This window comes from Saccopteryx bilineata, chromosome 6 (genome assembly GCF_036850765.1).
Source record: "Saccopteryx bilineata isolate mSacBil1 chromosome 6, mSacBil1_pri_phased_curated, whole genome shotgun sequence".
Lineage (NCBI taxonomy): Eukaryota > Metazoa > Chordata > Mammalia > Chiroptera > Emballonuridae > Saccopteryx > Saccopteryx bilineata.
In genome coordinates, this window is record NC_089495.1 from 186,558,051 (window position 1) to 186,580,001 (window position 21,951).

The 21,951-nt window shown below is 52.3% G+C and overlaps 1 protein-coding gene across 1 annotated transcript in view; it reads left to right on the top strand.

Annotated features, from left to right (window-relative positions):
• Positions 1-21,951, top strand: part of BMP7 (bone morphogenetic protein 7) — an 82,161-nt gene that overhangs the window by 23,374 nt on the left and 36,836 nt on the right. Inside the window, exon 2 of the mRNA XM_066236272.1 lies at positions 10,862-11,054. Within this exon, the coding sequence (XP_066092369.1) occupies positions 10,862-11,054 (193 nt within the window). The remainder of the gene's footprint in view (positions 1-10,861; positions 11,055-21,951) is intronic.

Here is a 21,951-nt window from a genome sequence, read left to right on the forward strand (position 1 = left end):
TGGGGCCAAAACCCAGGTTTTTGGACTCTCTTGAGGTTTGTTGTGAGCTCAGGGATTCTCATCTTGGAGTGATTGACAGTGAGGCGGGACCATTCCTTGTTGAGGGGCTGTCCTGTGCATTGCATGATGTTTAGCAATGTCCCTGGCCTCTACCTACTAGAAGCCAGCGACACATACAAAATGAAGGTAGGCATTGCCCAATATCCCCTGGTGGGGGAGGTCAAAATTGCTCCTGGTTGACAATTGCCAGTTTAGCTGAAAATAGCAACAACCAGTTTCCATTCTTTTCCCTCGTTTTCAATTAGCCAAGGGTGGGATTGGAACCCAGAGATCCCCGGGCGCTGAGTTCTGCCCCCTGAGGAATCGGGGCGCCCATGGGTGAAGTATGTATTCCGCCTCGGTGTATGTCGGAAACACCCACATGCATGTACAGCCCATTTTCCTTCCCACTTCTGCCAGCGTCTGGGTCCTTTTAGGCAAACAACTGGCTTCAGCCCTGGAGATAATTAAACCCATCTTTTCTCCCTCCCCGGCCCATCCCCTAAACCCTTTGGTCCATTCGGTTCACAATGATAACATTGTTCGAGCAGGACTGCACACATGTTGACACTGAAGTGTTTAATCTTGCGCTACAGTAATTCTCTCTGCCCCTCCCCACCCCACCCCCACATCTGTGCAGCCTGCAAGGCTGAGGACAAAAAGCCAGGCTGCCAGAGGTCCTGCCTCTGCACCTGCATCTCAGGACGCAGCCCCCCTGCGTCTAACAACGAGGCAGTGTCTGAAGACCCTCTCGGAACGCCCGGCACTGGGACTCCAGGTGGTCTTGCTGGCAGCCCAGGCATTTGGTGGAAAGTTCTAGAGTCGAAGCGGCAGTTCAGGGGCGGAGGAAACAATGCCTCTTGTGTACCCTTCTCCAGGCAGTGCCCTGCTTCTCAGTTTGGGGGTCTAGGGAGGAATGATGTGGAGACAGGCTAATGCTACAAAATCTTCAAGCTGTCAGCTTCGCTCATGGGTGACTCTGGCATGGGCTGGAGCACAATTTCCAAGCCAGAGAGGGAGCTGAGTGGGATGCAAAGTCTTCCGCCCCTGAGTTCAGTTCTTCAGATTAATGTTGTGACTACATCATGTGTCTCAAGAGCTTGGAGTACTTCAGAGCTGCCCTTATTTCATTGTCGTCATAGCTACAAGGTGAGGGTAGTTCTCCGTTTGAGGGAGTGAGTGTGGCCAAGTGCTGAAGACCCTGTGGGTATTCAGACCAGCTATATGGCTGTGAGCAAGTGACTTTACCTCTCTCAGCCTCAGTGCCCTCGTCTGTAGAGTGGACGCATTGTGTGTGCTACCTCTGAGCAGGCACAATGCGAGCATTCAGTGAGATGCTGTGTGTGACACGGGATACGGCATCCAGACCAGTGGGAAGGCTTTTATTTTTATTTCTTTTTTTCTTTTTCGTGACAGAGATAGAGAGACAGAGATGTCGGAAGCTGATCATGCTGATGCTGTCTCTTCTTGTGGGACCCCTGGATTCCCCCCAGGGCTGGACCCCGGCACAGAGAGAGGGAAAGATAGGGACAGACAGATAGGAAGAGAGAGAGATGAGAAGCATCAATTCTTTGCTGCAGCACCTTAGTTGTTCATTGATTGCTTTCTCATACATGCCTTGACTAGGGGGCTACAGCAGAGCGAGTGACCCCTTGCTCAAGCCAGTGAGCTTTGGGCTCAAGCCAGCGACCATGGGGTCATGTCTACGATCCTATGCTCAAGCCAGCAACCCTGGGCTCATGCCAGCAACCCTGCGCTCAAGCTGGTAACCTTGGGCTTTCGAACCTGGGTCCTTAGCATCCCAGTCCGACGCTCTATCCACTGCACCAATGCCTGGTCAGGCGAGACTGCTTTTAGAATGGTGGCCCTCTACCTCCTACCCATTAGAATGTCTATTATCCAAACAAAACATCAGAATATAACAAGTGCTGGCCAGGATGTGGCACTGTTGAAACCCTTGTGTGCTGTGGGTGGCAGCCTCCATGGAAAATAATGTAACAGTTCCTCAAAAAATTAAGAACAGAGTTACTATATAACCCAGCAGTTCCACTTCAGGATATATACCCGAAGGAATTACTAGCAGGATATCAAAGAGATATTTACATTCCCCTGTTTACAGCAGCATTACTCACAGTAGCCAAAAGGCGGAAGCAGCCCAAGTGTCCGTAGATGGGATGAATGGATGGATAAAATATGGTTTAGCCCATACAGTGGAGTATTTTTCAGCCCTGGAAAAAAATTCTACTACAACGTGGGTGGACCTTGAAGACATTATGCTGAGTGAAATAAGTCAGCCACAAAAGAACAAATATCGTAGTCAAGTTTATAAAGACAGAAAGAAAGGAGCACGGTGGTTGCCAGGGTCTGAGGGTGACTGGAACAGGGACTTGTCCAATGGGCACAGACGTTCAGTTTTGCAAGATGAAAAGAGTTCTGGATATTAGTCACTTAACACTAATCAACTATATGCTTATGAATGGTTAAGATGGTTAATTTTATGATATGTGTATTGTACCACAATTAAAAATAAAAAACTTTAAAGTGGTGGCCGCCCCCTGGTTTTGGAGTTTGGTTGCTGACAGCTGCAATCTGACTGGGCCTTTTCATCAGCTTCTCTCCTCGAGCAGGACGACCGAGGGCCCTCTCACCCCCGCAATGGGGTGCCCCAGAAACACTCGTGGAATGGGTACACCGGGGTGCAAGGAGACACGAGCTATGGATTGGCAGCGTCTATCATTTTAGACTTTTGTGTGATGTTCCTTTTCTCCGGGTTCAGGACCACCTCCTCCGTTCTCCCATAAGAACTGCCCTGCGATCCTCATGTCGCAAAAAGAACACTCCCCTGGTAGAGAGTAACTGGTGTGTCTGCTCCATTTTCGAGAATTCCTAGTTTCTGGTCTGCCTCTGGCGGCCTTTCGGGCTCCTTCCTCTTGCCGTGTAGATCTCTGAATGAATGAAGAGCTGTCATCGAATCGCACCTCCCAAAGCAGCAGGGCTGCACATCACCCACTGTCGGCGGCCTTGGTCACGGCAGCTCCAGTGAATTCTGGCGTGTGTCATCTTTTAGGTGACTTGAGTTCCCGTGGGAAAGGGAGGAGGCGTCTGGGTTGGAAGTTTCAGAGTTAAATCGGGGTGGGGGGGGGTGAGCATTTCTCAGCAGTCAAAGCTCCTTGAAAATTCATTTCTAGCTTCTGGTTGTGGACTTTGGTTGGTTCTTTTGGTTCCTAGAGCTTTATTCTCGTTAAAGGGGTTCAGGAGTCTGTCCCAGCCACAACTGGAGCTGTCAGTCCGGGAAATACGCATGGAAAACAGACTCTGAGTGAGGAGCAGAGTTCCCACGTGGGACTTGCAGGCTTTTTACCGGGGAAGCATGCCTTTGCTCATTAACTATTTGGTCCCAATCGCAAAGCTTAGCGGCATCTTTGAGGGAAGACTGCATGGTCCGAAGGTTAACCGGTCTTTTTCTGAAAACCACAAAGTTTTGGAAAGAGCTGCTGGGCGACTGAGCTGGTTACTACCCACGTGTTGACTCTTCCTTGCCCTGGCACCTTGAGGAGGAAATGAAGACAGCTGTGTCTGGCCAACAGTGTCCCTTCCATGATGCAGATGTCTTGTCTGCAAGTGGCTGGTGTCTTTTCTACCTGGATGTCTCCATGAGAGCCACCTACATCGGCATCTGTGAGCTGCCGATGACCCAATCCAGTGAATGACCTCCTGGTCCCTTTATATCTGAATGTGGCCACCATCTGCTCATCTTATGTTGCCTGTTCTCAGTCCTGCTCTTCCCCTGGGCCGAGTTCCTCTGGTGGCTGTGTTCTCTACCTCTCATGCTGCCCCGATATCAGTCCACGGCTGTGCTTGCCTTTCTCATTGTTTGTGCATTTCCCCCACAAAACTTGGTCCATAAGCCTTGTTCAAGCCCCAAACTTAAACTTTCTTGCCACTGTCTCTCTCTTTTCAACTGTTCAATCAAATTTGTTGCTTGGGTCACCCACAGGTCACCTTACGTCTAACCTGTTGGCAACTACCTATTTTTTCTTCCCTTTGACTTCACCTGCAGAGCTGTTTCCACAATATTGACATCTACTTGTGGCATCATTGCCTGCTAGGCATCCCTATGTCCTAGCGGACATCCTTTCTCTAGTCCTTGCCCTTCCGATACTTGCATTTGGTCAGTGTTGACTTCCCTTAGCTTCATTTCCTATCCATTCCATCTCTTCTGTAGTCCAGAGCAGGGATGGAAAATACAGTCATTTTCTCAGGCAGCCAGGAATGGCAGTTGCTGCCTGAGCATCAGGTTGAAGCAGAGTGTTATGATTGTTTAGTGATGCCTGCCTGGGTTCAGGAAGGGAGAAAGGGGGCACGGCTGCTGGATATGCATCATCCCCTGGACTAGACCCTCCTCTGAGCTCCCTCTCTCTGTTCTCAACCCCTGTTATCCACTTTCCACAGTATTGCCAATCCTCTACGACAGATTTGATCAAGGCACCACCCAGCATAACAATGGACCAAACCAATCATGGCTGATGAAGTCAATCATTGACTCCTTAGCATGGCATTCAAGAACCTTCTCAATGAGGGACTAACTTGGCCTTTTTTTAGTTATTTCCAACATATTTCTTACCACTCACTAACATGCTCTATCTCTCAGACCCTCACTCCTGCTGTTCCCTCTGCCTGCTGTGCCCCTCCCTATTCTCTGGGGCTGGTCAGCCTCAATTCTGCCTTAACTTCCTGAACATTCTTCCATTCAACATCTTTCCTGTGATGAATTCCCACCTCCCTCATACCTAAACAAATACACTGGGATGTAGTAAACTAAAATAAACTATTTCTTTAGGGACAATATCTCACTTGGCTCCATACCCTATTACCCCCAAAATTCTTGACATGGAAATGGTGAAATGCATTATATTAAAGCTGCACGCTCACCCCTCTGACTCACCGATCCTGCTTCACGGTGTTTACACAGCAGAAATAAATGTGTTCACCCAAAGGCACCTGCACGAAGGTTCAGCATAGCACAATTTGTAATAGTCCCAAACTGGAAAACTACCCAAATGCACATCAAAAAGTATGGCCTAGTCATACAGTGGGGTGCTCTACAGCAGTGGAAATGGATGCACTACCCACTGTAAGCGGCCTCACAGGGGTGGGTGGAGCGGAGTGGGGCTGCAGACGCAGAAGGGGAAGCGACAAACAGCAAAGTGAGCCCGTGGTGTGGGGTTCAGGGTGGCTGTCACCTTTGGGGAGGAGGGCTGGTGTTTGGGGGGAGGCCTGTGGGATGTCCTTGCTGCTAGTAACCAAATGTGCCGTGTCCTGCTCCGGGTGTGTTTACGCTGAGAAAATTCATCGAGCTTCGTGACCACTTCTGATCTGTATGCTTTCTTGTATATATAATATGGTTACGATAGCTCACTGAAAGACAAGACGGGAATTACATAGAGTGATCTATTCAATCCAGTAGACTTACGGAGCCCTACCCAATGTCAGGCTGTGCTGGACACTGGGGGGTCAGGATGAAGATAGTCATTGTCCCTGTTCCTAGGGGTCAAGGGGCCGTCTTGTACTTGGAAATTATCCAAGTCTAAATAACGCAGCTTTCATGGCAAATGGTCACCTGGAGATAACCACTATTACTTGGGTATGTTTCCTGCTCATCCATTTCCAGGCGTTTATATAACTGGGGTTATAACTGTTTTGCTCAGAGCTGCCTTGGTTGTAAAGGCAGCGACCTGACTCTGGCTTAAAGGGGACTTGTTTGAAGGATGTCCACATAAGTCACAGATTGAAAGAACTAGGGAGCAGGTTGGACTTGTGTGCAAGGTCAGAGGTCATTGCTGAATGTTAGAGGGTCGTGCGAGCCAGCCCTCACTGTGTGGCTTCCTGTTCCCACTTGCCCCTCCCCTGTATTGACACCCTGCCGCCCAGAATTTCCCCTTCCAGGACCAGCTCTCAGGTTATTCCTTCAGGCTTTTGTAAAAGGAGGGCCCTAGGATTGGTTTTGGGGACAGTCAGGGGGCTGGATGCTGTCAGGATGGTGTTTTCTGGAATCCACTTTCTTTGGACTTATCGTTTGGTCTTGGGGATTTAGGCCCTTTTAATCTTCTCAAGATGAAAGTCTTTGTTAATGCCTGTGCGTGCTCATAGCCGGTGGGGCGCTGGAATGTAAGGGCAGCAGAGGAAAAGCTGGGTTTCCAGGCTCTGGGCTTTCTTAGGCAGCTTTCCCTATGGGCAAAGGGTAATATCAACACTAGATTTATTTTGAAGTTCAAGTCTTAAAGAAGACGGTGTAGACGTATTTTCTCCTTAAAAGCACACACACGCTTCCAGCGGTGCTGATGAAACCACCTGATCACAGGAGGAAATTGTGTAGATTCCATGCTATGAAGTGGCTCCAACATAAAATAGAAACCTCGGGAAGACAAGACTTGGAGTTTGGTTTGGACTTTGAATTATTCACTGCTCTTTTGGAAAGTGACTATTCTTTCTTTGATAAGTCACAAAATTATCTTCAGAACATGTGATGATGTGGGTGGGATTCAGGAACAGAATGGCCATGTGGTTGGTGCCTCTTGCTGCCTTAAAATAATCAATGAAGGAAATTCACTCAGAAAGCCATCCCAAAGAGCCTGCACATGTTGCAAGAAGTTAAGCTGGACACTTTATTCTTTCACCTGTTTTTCAAAAGAAACTTTATAACTCTGCTATCTTGACTGGTATCTAAAGCGTCTTAACAGTTAAGATACATTTAATCTTACATGTTAAAAGTTACCTATACACCTGATATAATAAACTTTCTATTTGTGATTATGGATCAATGTTTTCTTTCTTTACTGTGTGTGTGTGGCTTTTGTGATTGTACCTGTGTTAATGTCATGCTTAGTCAAATGTTTCCGTAGTGTTTGTTCTATTGAACTCTTTTCCTCCCAAATAACACTATCTTGGCTGAACTATGTAAATACTCCCCACCCCCACCCCCATGCACACACACACTGCTTCTTCTGCACTGATGGTCTTTCTCCTAGCTCATTGTTTTAGAGGCCCTGTAACAACGGCCAACACAAATTGCTTTCCATTGGCCAGACACTGTTATCAGTAATGGCTCCTGTGGTCTTCCCAACAACTCTATGAGAAAGGACCATTATAATTATCCTGGAGGGAGGGGACACATACAGAGGTTAAGTTGGCTAAGGCCACACAGCTGGTAAGTGGCCCAGCTGAGATTGGAACTTGGGCTACAAGGTTCCAGAGAATGTAAAGGTCAAGAGGGTGGGTTTTGGAGTTCAGCCACTCACCTAAGTTCTGACGTTGGGCAAGTTACCTGACTTTGCGAGCCTCAGTTTCCTCATCTGTAAAATGGGAATCAATCCTGGCTTACTGGGGCCATCAGATTGGCACAGAATTCCTGTATGGAACTCACCACAGAGTAAGCACTCATAAATATGCTTTCTTTTTTTGTATTTTTGGGTTCTTCATTCATTTTTATGTAAACCAACCAGGGTTCCAAACCCCTACTCTCTGCTCGGTTGTTGCTGCATTTGCCAGCAGGAGCTGTTTGAGATGTGGTTCATCCTGGCACTGGCAGCAGGGAAACTGAGGTTTGTGGGAGTCTTACTGTGTTCTGGGCATCGTATTGGGGCTCCTCCACACAATCACATGAGCAGCCCCCTTTGCTGAATGTTGGAACATCGGGTAATTCTCTGGCCTTCGATGATCTAGCTCTGCTGAGGGAGAGGGGAAGGCGGTTGGAAGTGGAGACATGATCTGAGTAATCTGTCAGCATGGGGCGGGTACTGACCTGTGGAAAACTCTCCTGATATTCTACAGCTCCATGTTAACTCCCGGAAACGGGAATATCTAAGGCCGTGTTTTGAGGGGTGGCCAGAGTGGCATGGTGGGGGGCAACCTGAGAGTTCACAGGAGCCACAGGAAGGTGAACATAGTGAGGGAGAAATTGTTGAATCCTGCTACGTGGAGGTCCAGCAAGATGATGACCATGGAATGTCCTTTCTATTTAGTGAAAGGATAGTCTTTGGTGACCTTGGATTGGGTGGGGTCGTGGGACTGGGAGGGCAGTGTGGGACACGTTCCCTGGAGCTCCCTCACTGGGGGCCCCGGGGTGGGGGCCGCAGAGGTACCCTCGACGGCTCACTGGGCATGCACAATACTCTCCAGGAGGTGTTGCCTCACTGCCCCCTCCAGCCCCCAGCAGAAAAGCACTTGAGGCCACATGTCGTCCCCAGACTGTGCCCATCTCCTTCCTAGAAGGACTTGTCTTCTCCTCCTGGCACACTCATAGGAATCTCTTGGGTACGATACTCTGGGGGAACAGCTTGGCAGCATCCCCGAAGCTGAGCGTACACAAGTCCTCTTCTCGGTCCGCCTACCCAGACGTGCCGACACGCAGGCGCCCACGCGCTCCCAGCAGCCCTGCTCCGCGAGCCCCAGGCTGCAGACCACCAGGCGCCCAGGACCTACGGAAGGGATGAATAGACAGGGTCCGTCAGGCTGCGGGATGTCGTGCAGCGGGGAGGATGAGGGAGCACCCACAGTGATGTGGGTGAGTTGCACTGAGTCTGGTGAGGGAGGGAAGCCAGGCTCAAAAGGAGGTCCTGTGTCACCTGGTTTTAGAATGTTCAGAACAAGCACAGTTAACCCACGGTTGGGAACACTGAGGGAGAGGAAGCGGGCAGTGGTCACGTTCTCTTCCTTGATCTGGGAGAAGTTTTCCTCGGGTGGGTTCACTTTGGGACAGTTCGCTGAGCTGACACATCTGGTTTGCGTACGTACCGCACGGACGCTGGGGTGCGGTGAGAAAGCTCTGACAAACCCGCCAAGGAAGTCCCCCTCCCAGCTGTCAGCACCGCTCCTGAGAGCAGGGGAGGCCTCCGGCAGGGGTGCACCACATCTCTGATCGGGGCAGGCCACCCCGCACCCGTGGGGTCTCAGGTGCATCCCCTGTCAATGTGCAGGGTTGAATGAGCTCGAGGGGTGTCAGAGGACTGTCCCAGGCGTTTCCACAGCGACAGAGTTGAGGCTGCTTGCCACGTGCCCCACCCGGGGCTCCTTCCAGAAGCTCACCTGATCCCTAGTCATCTGCTCTTCCTGGAAGCTGCCGCCACAAACCTCCCTCCCTCCGCCCTCATAAACCAGAGACCCCACGGCCATTTTTCTTAGATCGGGTCAGAAGAGAAGTGCTCCTTGTGGGTATGAAGGGGGGGGGGTGTGAGGGCCACTACAGTCTGATTTCTGGAGAGTCCTGTCCTCTGGCCAGCTGTCCCCAGGGAGCCCAGGGTTCCAGAGGCTGCAGCCCAGAGTCAGCGCCACTCCTCTGCCCACCCAGAGTCCCCTGGCCTCGATGACGTTACCTGCCTCCTCTGCCCAGGAGGGAACAGCCTGATGAGTGGGTCGTTCCCCATTGTCCCCTGCCCTCACCCAACATCTTTTAAACGGAGACCTGTCGGAAGGGCCCTCGGGCTCCAGCGCTGCGCGCCTCCTCTCAAAGGCATCCCGTCCTGCTCCAGCTGTGGCTGCCCTGACCCAGCCTGGGAGCTCTCAGGCTCGTTAGCTGAAACACACTAGCCATGTTTCTCCTCCCTCTGGCCATGCTGGTCCCCACCCCCAGGCCGGAAGTCCAGATGGGGCGGCATCTCCCAGGAGATGGGGAAGGGTCTGCACTTGAGCCCGGCCCTCCGGTGTCTTTCCCACACTTGCTGACCCCCAGCTTCATCCCGCTCTGTCTCAGTCCAGAGGATGCCCGGTCCTCGTGAACCCCGGGCCCACTCCCAGAAACCTGTTTTGGGGCGTGTACCCATCTTGGTGTGTACCATCTGTGAAGCGGGCATATCTTCGCCTAGTCCCGCTGCCTGTGGCAGGGAGAGGTGCTGGGGCCCTTTGCCTTCTTTTGTCCTGAAGTCGTTTTCCAAAGTCCTCCTCCCCCACCCCACCCCGACTGCCATCTCTTTTTTTGCTGTTAGTCCACAGCTGTGGTCGTAAACCCTGGCTGCAGTGGGAAACACCTGGGTGCTTTAAAAAGCACAGGTTTCTGAACCCCCTCACCCGTGGTACCGATGCAGCTGGCTCAGAGTAGGGCAAGGACAGGGGCTGCGGCAGCCCCGTGGGCCTGTCTCCCCTCGCCCACCGGGGAAGTTGAGAGCTGCGGAGGGGATCGGCAAACACTACAGGCGGGGTCCCGGAGAGCCAGTTAGGAAACGTTTCCAGCCACCAGCGGCAGTAATCTTTCAAAGCGCCCATGGTGATTCTCACGTGCAGCCCGGGCTGGGCCCCGCTGGCCTCAGGTGCCCCGACAGAGGGGCGAGGTTGTCTTCACTAATGCTAGCTCAGGCATCTAGCCCGACCACAGGTGAAGGTACTTATGTCAATTAGGTCACTTACCTCTGACACCAACAAACGAAGGAGTATTATTATCCTCATTTTTTAGATGAGGAAATTGAGGTTACTCGGTACCTGGTCCAGGCCGTTCAGCTAGTTGGCTGAGCCTGGCTTCAAACCCAGGCCTGATCTCTTGGAGCCTGAGTCTGTCCAGGGCCTCTAGGGTAGCTGTGGTCAATGTCCAACCTCTTCCCAGCAGGTTGGAGGCAGAGTCATCGCCCTTGTTTTCCAAGGTGACCACAGGGTCTGAGCCCATGCCGCTTTAGTCTGCAGTAGGTCAGCGTGGACTGGGCAGTTATTACCAGGGGTTGCTGGCAACGGGCATGTCTCCATCCAGCTTAGGCCAGATGCTTGGACTCTGAACCGGAAGAGTGAAACCCAGTTACTAATGAGCTTTGGTGCCGGTGTGTGTTTTTCCCCTTTCTAGTGGAACACGACAAAGAGTTTTTCCACCCGCGTTATCACCATCGGGAGTTCCGGTTTGATCTTTCCAAGATCCCAGAAGGGGAAGCCGTGACTGCCGCTGAATTCCGGATCTATAAAGACTATATCCGGGAACGCTTCGACAATGAGACGTTTCGGATCAGCGTTTACCAGGTGCTGCAGGAGCACTTGGGCAGGTGGGTACTGTGCCGGTGGCGGGAGGGATGCAGAACTTCTTCCAGCTACAGAGGAAGTGGGGGGGGGTGTCAGCCAGAGGATGGAGCTGGTCATGGCTGCTTCCACGCTGGACCATCCACCGTGCGCCAGGTCCTGTGCTGAATACTTTTTGAAAGGAGGCTGTATGGTGTAGGTCCCTGTTTCTTAAAAGCATCATCATCTGTGAATTCTGTTGGGAAGAGAGGATGTCAAGGTGAGCCTGGGACTGTGTGGTCCCTGTCAGTATTTATGGGTGGTTTGGAAATGGCATGTGCTTAGGGCAGTGGTCCTCAAAGTGTGCGCCAGGGCGCACTGGTGTGCCCTAGAAGATTTCCAGGTGCACCCTATGGTATTCCAGAGAAATATGTGCTTGTTGGGGACCAAAAAACCAACAGGGTTTTTGGAGTTTAGATTTTTGGGGGACAGAGGTGTGGGGAATTGGCTGTAAGCTGACAATCTGCCCAACCCCCCACCTCCCTTGCCTAATTAGGTTGCAAAAGGCTGTTAAGCTGTGGTGCTGGATTGTTTACACTACCCCCCGTGTTCCCCAGAAAGACTGGAGGCAAGTTTCTTCTATCCTTTGTTTGGTGTAAAGTTAAGATGATATGTATGGTGGAGGTCTTCTGCACTCAACACAATTAAGAGTAAAAAGATAGGAATTCTTCAGTGTATTGACGAGGAAATAAGAGTTTGCCTTTCAAATACATGCCCACACATTGAAGAAATTGCTAGGACACATCAGGCTCATGTTTCTCATAAACACAAGAATGAAAAAACACATTTGTGCCGGGACCTGCCGAATTTACTAAATCTTATAAGAATGTATCTATATATATGAAAAGATAACTTTTTTGTCTTTTTTTTTTTTACAAATTCTAAAAAGGATAACTAAAAAAATGTAACATAAAAATGTTTTTTAATGTCGGAATAAATTGAATTTTGTCATATTTATTTCATTTAATTACCATAAAAGCACGCGTGGACTTTATATTTTTTTCTTTAATATTTGACTTATCATAATATATTTTTTCAGAAATTTGTATATAGTGCGCCTACAGTTATTTGTAGGATTTTAAGTGCACCCCGACTTCAAAACGTTTGAGAACCACTGGCTTCGGGGCATGGAAGGAGGCAGATGGGAAAGAGGAAGAAACATTTTTGAAGATCTACCTCTCTCCCATTCCTCACTCTGAAACCAGCACATGGTATCTCTGGCAACCACCCAGAGTGGCCATTGGGAACATGTTAGGGGATAGAAACCCCCCAGACCAAAAACAAACAAGCTGACAATTCTCAGCCTTCTAAAATTCGGGTGGTCAGGAACTAAAAGCTGGTGTTGAAAGATTTGAATTTCTTGAGACCTTCTAGTTTTAAGGTCTTCTGAGAGGTAAGAAGGCTAAGAGAATGAGCTGGAACACTTCACAGGGACCTTCTGTGGTCCTGGACGTTCTGTGGACAAGACCAAGGTCGTACTGCCCATTGGCTGGATTTTTGAACGTCTCAGGTACCAGACTTTTACCCCCCCCCCACCACCCACATTCTGTTCCTTGGTAATTAATGGAAGGAAGGTGGGTGGGCATCGCCTTCCAATGAGCAGTCTGGCATCTTCAATCAGACTGGTAACCTGTTAGCACATCAGGAATTGTAGGGGACCATTACCACCTCGTTTGCCAAGCACCTCCATTCTAGGGGGTCATCTTGAATCCTGAGGACACCAAACTTTTCTTGGGTGTTTCCAGTGTCTTGCATTCGTTATCTCATTTCCGATTAAATAGCCCTCTAAGGTGGCACCTGCGTCGGTGACTGATGGAGGTTATACCAATGTACTGTATATTCCCAACAGCCACAACAGGGAGGGCTGTTTCCCGTGTGCGTGCACCCATGTGTCTCCTATCAGGCTGTTTTGATCTTTGTCAGTCTGATGGGTGACAATTGGTATGTCAATGTGGTTTCAATTTGCATTTTAGAGCCCCCACTTGAACACTGTGCCCTAAAGTACCAGAGTGCAGGCATGGTGCCCGAGGAGGCGGCCGACAGCCTTGGCAGTCACCTGCAGATCTTAGCTACAGGTGCTCAGGTGACCCAGTTACCCCTGGTGGGCTGCACCCCGGCCCCAGTTACAAGAAGAAGCATTGAGTTCCTTCTTAGGGGTGACATATGTTTGCTCTGTACTCTGAAAAATCTCCCGGGACTCTTGAACAAGAACATGTGTTTGACTTTTCTCATGAAAGCAGATTAATTGGGGGCGAGGCAGGTACCCAGAGGCTATTCGTCAATGGCGCTCGATTGGCCCACTTGTGCAAACCCCAGGCCCCGCTCACACCCAGGGCCTCCTGGCAGGCTCCCCAAACCTGCCTCAGAAATCTCCATTGAGAGGTTTAACCTCAGGAATGTAGCTGCCCCACCGAACAGAACTGGGAGGGTTGGTTGGTGTCACTTGTGTGGCTCTTCCTGCAAATTCCCCGGGGCAGAATGAGTTCCCCTTCCCGGCTGGTGGTCGCTGGGGTCGCTGCTGGTGCTGGCCCCTCATCCTGTGAGCAGGGTCTTGCTTCGGGACTGCGAGCGTCCTCGGGCACTACTCTGCCTGTGCAGGGCGCCCCAACCGTCGGTCCCACGCCTCCTGTGCACACCTACTCTGCTCCCCGCACTGGGAAGAGCGCTAAGGACTCCGAGACAGGCTGACAGAGGTCAGAGGACACTGCATTTGGAGAGAAACATGGGAGCCCAGTGATCCGTTTATTCGGCCACCACTGAGCACTCCACTCCACACAGGTGCTGGCCTCAGAACTGGACCGTGGACGCAAGCCAGCTCAGGTCACGAGGGCAGGGACCTTGTCTAAAACATTGGCTGAGTAATGTACTGGTTTCCCAGGGCTGCCCTGATGAAAAACCACAAACTTGGTGGCTTAAAGCAACAGAAATTGATTCTCTCCCAGTTCTGGAGGCCAGAAGTCTGAAACCCGGATACCCACAGGGCCAGCCTGGTGGGGAAGTCTGAACCGGCGTTCCCTCTGCATGCTTCTCTCTTCTTATAAGGAAGCCAGTCATCTTGGATTAGCCCCCCCCCCCACACACACACACACACACTTCAGTGTGACCTCATCTTCCTTAATTCCATCTGCTAAGACCCTGTTTCCAAATAAGGTCACATTCACAGGTTCCAGGGGTGGGACGTGAGCCCGTCTCTGGAGGGGATGCAGTTCAACCCGTGACAGGGAGTAAGCGAGAGAGGCAGCGAACAGGCGAGCAAGGAAGTAGACCAACTGGCCTGACAAGGTAACTGGTGGTCATTGACGGCTTGGTTGAGTTGGGGACATGTGAATGACAAGAAGGATCTGGCCCTGTGTGGCAGAACGTGTCTTGGTGGCACTTCAAGGTCTAAGGCAAGGACGGGCCGTTCGTTGAGTGTGGGTTGTGGGTGGGACAGACGGGAGGCGATGATGGTGGCTGAGTGATCCTGTAATCCTTGCTCAGATGGGACAGGAGCCTTTGACTTCCCCGCCGGTGCTGGCCGCTGCTCGTCTTTCTGCCTGTGTCAGCCTGCTGACATTGTGGGCACCCGGTCCTGTCATGGTTTGAGGTGGCTGCCTCCTCAACCCTGCTTTAGATCCATGGGGTGGATCCAGAGGCCCCCAGGGGACAGGAGGGGGCCTGGGTCACTGTGGCTGGAAGACGGATGGGCGGGACAGCTGTCCGCAGCTTCCTGGCAGGCGGCCAGGGCAGGTGTACTAGGTTGCCCCCAGTGAGCAGCTTGGTCACCAGTGGTCTCTGAGGATGCCCAGCTTGGCTTTGGGTTCCTGCCTCTGAGGGCTTTTGGCTTTCCAGGGGGTCAAGTCCCTGATCAGCAAAGGGTTGAGCACCTGCTATAAGCAGAAGTCAGCAGACCCAAGTCCCTGCCCTTTAGGAGCTCGTGTCCAAGCAGAGGAGGTGTCGTGACCGGTGCTGAGTATAAAGCAGGGCAGAGGTGGGTGAGAGGCAGTAGGAGGGGAGGAAGGGGCTGCTGCCTTTAGGTTTCTAGACCTCCTTTCTGCACTTAAAGGAAGGAAACAAGTCCTTCATTTTCCAGAAGTTAAAAGGTTAAATTTTTTAAAATTACTATTTTTTTCTGGGTGGGAATTTTTGTTTTTGAATTCAGAAGCAAGATGATCCTATTATGAAATTGTCCAGGTGGGATAACCCAGCTGTTAAGAGTGTGGATTTGAATCCTAACACTATGTACCAGTGTGGTCTTGGGAAGTAGTGACCCCTTGGAGCCTCAGTTTCCTTCTCTGCATAATGGAAATCATGCTTGCATCTACCTCCCAGGGTTGTGGTGAAGATGAAGGAGGTTAACATACTTACAACATAGTAAGTGCTCAGTAAAGTTTTACTACTGGTAGTGTCATCGTTATCACTGTCATCATCACTACCATCACCACCATCACCACCCATCATCACCATCACCACCACCGCTGTCACCATCACCACCATCACCACCCATCATCACCATCACCACCATCACCACCACCACTACCATCACCACCACCATCATTACCATCACCACTATCACCACCATCACCATCACCACTACCACCATCATCACCATCATTACCATCACCACCATCACCACCATCACCATCACCACTACCACCATCATCACCATCATCACCATCACCACTACCACCACCACCACCACTGTCACCACCATCGTCACCACCACCACCACCACCATCACCACCATCCGTGGGAATTCAGAGATCTTTTCAGGAAAACGGAGCGTTCCAGGTCTGACTGTGGCACTGCTTCCCAGCCTCTGCGAACTCTCTAATTTAGGAGGCTCCAAATTTGAAGGAAAGCCCGAGCTTGTGTGGAGGTGGAGCCCCTGTTTGCACTTCCTCAACCTAGGGCCAGGCATGTTCTTTAAGCGGAAGGCCTGTGACTGATGCGATTCCCTGAGAGGAGCCCGGATCCCGCCCCGCCCCCCCCGCCCCCCCCCCCCCCCCCCCCCCCCCGCCGGGTGTCCTCGTTGCTGCCGCTGCCCAGCTGTGTGGAGCTGGGACATCTGGCTCTCTGGTGAGCCTCTGCCTGAGCTCCAGGAAAGCCCTGGGGGAGCTGGGGATTAGCTGGCTTGGGTCAGCCTCCGCATCTGTCCCCTTGTGACAGCCACTTTCCACCGAGGCCTCTTGATCTCTCGGAATCCAGATTAAATTCCAATAATGAGCTGAGCTGGAGGCCGTCCATGGCCCTCGGGCCCTGCTTATAGCGTGGCCCCGGACAGCTGGACAGGCATGTTGGAACCACCCTGGGTGGGCTGTGGGCCGAGTGGGGGTTGAGAGGCAGGTCTTGGATCAGTGGCCTTGCTGGGGAGTAGTGAGGGTCCAGGCATCTGAGTCTTACCCTCCTGTACTGGACCCCAAGCCCAGAACTTGACCAGCTGGGGCCCAGCTTCTTGGAGCTGGACTTACATCTGTCCCCATGGCTCAAACTCTGGTTCCAGCTGAAGGTGAGGGTGTTTGGGGGAGGGGGTTGCTCTGGTTAACAAATGGTTTTATTCCTGGAAGCTAGACCCAGCATTTCCCATCCCTCCCCCTGCCCCTGCAGGCCCTGAGCTTGCTCCTTGAAGTGCTGCCCTATCTGTGGGGATGTGGATGCTCTGTGAGATACCCCTTGGGGGGGGACACAGGCCTGTCGGGGCAGCAGAACCCGCTCAAAGGGCATCAGTCAATGCCTAGGTCTAGATGATGTTGGCAGCTGGATGAAAAATGTCCCTTGGTCCGTCTCAGGGACTTTGGCTGCCAGGAGGGTGACCTCAGAGTGGTCTCCAGGGCCAAGATTGGATCAGTGGCAGCCTGAGTCACTCTGAGGAAGAGGCAGTATCCCTGCAATGGGCTGGAGAGGGAGGCCAAGGGGCGGCTGCCAGCCCCCTTCAGCCCAAAGCAGCCCCCAGGAGATGAGGAGGGAGGAGGAAAGCCTTATGCCCCCGCACTGCCCAGGTGGGGGCTCTGTCACCCACAGCCCTGGGCAGCCCTTGCCAGGGCTCCCCACAAGGAGGAGGTGCTCCTGGTGTCAGCAGTGCCCCCAACTGCTGCAAGAACTGATGCACCTACCTGCCTCTGGTCTTACCTTTTCCTCTGAAAGGACGTTTCCTACAAAGCTCCCTGACCCCGGCCCAGCGGCATCCTGGCCCCTTAGCAGCTCAGCTCAGCTCAGCTCAGCCCCTCAGCTCCGGGGGATCAGGTGAAAACCATTCAGAATCGGCTGGCGTGGGGGGGGGGGGGAGGGCCGAGCTTCTGCATTTCTGACTCACCCCGAGGGCTGTCCCTATAACGCGGTCCAAGGTGAGAAGGTGCAGAGCGTGTCTTCCTGGGAGTGTATTGCAGTTCCCGCACCCCTAGGGTGGCTCAGGGTGGTGGGTCATCAGACCCTTCCTGTCTTCATTGTGCTAAGTAGGGTGAAGGGTTTTGTGGCAGGACTGACTCTTTCTAGCTTCAGTTGTGGGGAGCATGTCTGGGCAGAGGGACATGGTTGCCCTACAGAGCACATCCCACCGGCTGCTCCAGGCTCATTGCCACTGTTGCACCAGGCACTTCACCCTGGTTGCGTACCTTGGAAAGGATTCTACGAAGACGTGTCATACCCGTTTACAGGTGTAGAGACTGCCCAGCGACGGGTAGTAACGCACCTGAGATCCTGCAGCTAGAAAGTGGTGGAGTTGGGATTGGAATACGGGTGTTAGATTCTGGGCTCACGTTCTTGGTCAGGACAGCGACGTGGTGCTTCCCGCGTGTACAGCTTTCCTCCCCTGGGGCTTGGATAGGGTGACGGTGCACCCGAGCTGTGGTCCTCGGCCATGGCCATGCATGAGAATCTTGGGGGCTTTTACAACCTGGACACAGCATTGGCTGGGGATGGGCTGGGCTTCGGTCTATTTTAAAGCACCCAGGGGGTTCCCTGTGTAGCCAGGGCTGTGGACAGGTGGCTGAGATCCCTCTTCTCTCATCTGTGAGCTGTCTTATGCCCACAAGACGAAAGGGGAGAGATTTCTCCAAACACAGGCCCTTGGGTGCCCTTCTGCCTGGTCTCTTAAAGACGACTGTTTTTATTCCACGAGACTGAGCCCCAAGTGTGGTCCAGGCCCTGACTGTCAGTCTGATTGGCACAGGGACGTGGCTGACTGAGGGTGCACGTTCTTTCAGGCTCTGGCTCCGAAACCTTCCAGAAGCTTCTGGAGCCCTCCTGCTGCTCCTGGCCTACGTGCCTGGTTCCAGGTCGCCTGGCTTCCGTCGCCTGCCACTGCGCCTCGGTCCCAGGGCGCGAGCTCTGGTTTGGAGCTGCTTTTCTCAGGAGACACCCCAGTAGACATCTCAAGGGCGAGGAGAGCACTGCTGCTGCCCGGGCCCCGCTGGACTGTCTGGGGAGGCCGGCGGGGGGCGCTGGAGAGCGGCTGGTCCCTGCCTGCCCTTCTCCAAGCCCCACTCCAGAGACCTCAGAGCGTCGGGAGCAGAGACAAGGGCCATCGACGCCCCTTGGTTCCCCTGGGGGTCCTCTCATGTGTCCAATGCCGTCACTCTGGGGAAAGCCTGCATTCTGTGACACCTCCCTGTGAGATGGAAATGCTGTGTCCCGGCCGGTTAGTGCTGGTCACAGCACAGTCGGCCTGCCTACTTGGTGCCCCAGAGCCAAATGGCCCCTTGGCTTCCTGTCCTGTGGGCTGAGGCCATCTGGTGGGCCTTTGTGTTTTTTTTTTTAAATCTTTGTGCCTTTTATTTTCTTCTATAATCCATCCCACACTGGCCTTCGCAAGGAGAATAGGGATGGGGCGGGGGGGAGTCAGTGGTGACAGATCTCATCTGTTGAGTGCTTGCGATGGGCCAGGCTGATGCTTAGCAAGCGGCACCCACCCTGTCGTACCCGTCACAGGAACCGTGAGCAGTCTGTTTTCTCCCGTTTTGTGGCTGAGGTCCCTGGGGCGCCGAGCAGTCAGATGACCCCCTCAAGGCCACACACTATAGGTCGAAGTCAGAGTCAGGAAATAAGTAAATCTTTGGGTGCTGGGGCCCCACGCTTAGGATTCTGATGTAATGGCCCTGGCATCACCTAGGCCCTGAGAATTTGTAAAGCTCCCCAGGGTGCTCCCTGTTCTGTTTTGTTCCTTCAAGGATCTGAGGGACCGTGGTCAAGTCACTTTACCCCGTTAGTGGGGGGTGGAAACCCTATTCTGCCTCCCCTCCCAGGAATGTGCAGGACGTGGACAGCGTGGGGGAGGGGCAGCCAGGATTCCCCACGGGGAGCAGATGGGAGCACAGAGGTCCTTCTGGGTGAGGATAATACATGTCATGATGCCAAGGAGCATTTATGAGACATGTCCTCTGTGTCTGCTCTGTTCCCAGCCCTCCCCGGGGATACGACGCTTGCCTGTGGGGGTCCAGATGAGCACGTGTCCCCATGAAGTGGTCCCCTTGCAGACCTGCCTTGTGGGATAGGGCTGCTCCTTGTACATCTCAGTGGATTTGGCTGTTGTCTCCCACGTTCCCCTTGTCATCTTCGCCCCCTCTTTTTTGGCCACACCTCCCTGAACTGGGAGAAGAGATGGCTGTCTTTGTGAACAGGGGTCATAACAAAGGTGATTGTGGTCGGCACTTTCTATGCAACAGGCACATCACAACCCCCGAGGGATGGACCTGGACCCACCCCGTTCTACAGACAAGGAAACTGAGGCACAATACCACATTAGGGGGGAAGGAAAGGCAGCTTGCACCTCCCCCCAGTCCCCTTGCTTGTCTTCCTTGGCTGGTGGACACACATTTTCTTTCACAGCAATCCTAGGAATCGATAACAGTGGGGAAACTTAGTTTCCGCGCAAGAAAACTGAGGCAGGGAAGACAAAGACCTGCCCAGCTTGTCCCAGCCGTGCTGGCACAACTTTTGTCACTAGAAACTGGCCCATGGTAGGCACTGAGTAGAACCCATGTGCATGAATGGATGACAGAAGGGTCTTGTCTTCTTGGGCATGGGCCTCCTGCCTTGACAGGCCACCCTGCATTGAGGCGCTTCCGGCACCTGGCACGGTGCTGGCACGGGGGTGCTGGCACAGGGGGGTGCACAACGCATACCTGTCCGCTTCAGCTGAGTAAGTGCCGGCCCAGGAGCGCTCGCCCCTGCCTCTCACCACCCCGGCGTCTCCAGCAGCGAGCCGGTCCATCCCAGTAGACTGCCCACGTTTTCTCTCTTCCAGAACTGAAACCCGAGAACGCCTTGTTTGCAGCCCTTCTCCAAAAAGTGAAAATTGCCCCTAATTATAATACTTTTCGATCTCAGGGTAGTTTCCTTGTGATGATTATAATTATATTATTGAGAGCTGGTGTGCCAGTGGGTGTCCAAGGACGGATTGGTTCTCATCTGAAAATGGGGGAACCGTGCGGTATGTTGTGGCCCTGGATTCCCTACACCGAAATGAATCTGGGGAGGACGGCGTTGGTATTGGGGTCCAGCTGTACAACTTGATCCGGAGCTTTAATTCCAAAAGCACTTTATGCTTGGACCTCTGCTCGGCTATAGGAGCCTATTTTTCCAAATGTATTAACATCTGTGTTTCATATCAGGGCCTGTAATTGCTTTAGCCTTTTTGGCAGGAGACAAAGAGAATTAATATTTTTCAATTTGGTCATGAGCGGTCATCTGTAGCTGGGAAGAAAAGTGCCTGCTCAGACTCAGTAGGGGCGGGAATGAGGGCTCAGCAGGAGATAATGTTTTATAGCAGTCCACCATGGGTGAGGCAGTCCTTGGTTATTTCCAGTTCAGGGCAGAAGTAGGCCTCTGGGTAAATGCTCCAGGTTCTTCCAAACACTGGCTCTTCTTTTGTCTTCCTACTGCCAGCTCTCCTCAGAGCCATTTTCTGTCTCTTTTTGCCTCCACAATACCCGTGGCTTTCCATTCTGCCCATCCAAGAACGGCGGGAGGAAAGCTGACACCTGGCTTGCATTCCAGCATGCTTGCTATCACTTCCTATCTGGGACCCGAGGCAGGCATTGCTAATGGATTGCAGCACTTCTTCCTGCCAAACCTGAACGTGGCCTGAACGTGGCCTGAATCCTCCGTGCAGCTCCCCTCTGTGAGGCAACCGCTAGCTAGTTGAATGAAATGGGCCTTCGAGTGAAGCCTGCAGGCCACTGGCCTCAGGTCGGGTTTCCCTGTAGACGACCCTGAGACGAGGATTGTGTGTGTGTGTGAAAATGAATGATTAGAAAATGTTTCCAGATAAGGTCAGAGCATGGGAAAGTGCCCCAGAAAAGCAGGCAGCCAGGCAAGGGGGCCATGCCACAGAGAGTCCCCTGGAGGGTAATTAGCCTCCTTTCTCCTGTAGGGGCTTCAGGAGACAGTTGCACCCTTCACATCCATCAGGATTTAAGGCACAGGTTCTCGATTTCGGCACTACTGACATTTGGGGTACATCATTCTGGTTGGGTGCCGCCCTGGGCACTGTAGGGTGCTTAGCAGCATCCATAGCCTCTCCCCACAAGACGATACAGCCAGTTTTGACAACTTCAAGATGTCTCCAGACATTGTCAAATGTCTCCTGGAGCAGTGGTCCCCAACCCCGGTGCCGCGGACCGGTACCAGTCCATGGGCCATTTGGTACTGATCTGCAGAGAAAGAATAAATAACTTACATTATTTCCGTTTTATTTATATTTAAGTCTGAACGATGTTTTATTTTTAAAAAATGACCAGATTCCCTGTTACATCCATCTAAGACTCACTCTTGACGCTTGTCTCAGTCACGTGATACATTTATCCGTCCCACCCTAAAGGCCAGTCCATGAAAATATTTTCTGACATCAAACCGGTCTGTGGCCCAAAAAAGGTTGGGGACCACTGCCCTGGAGGACAGATTGCCTCT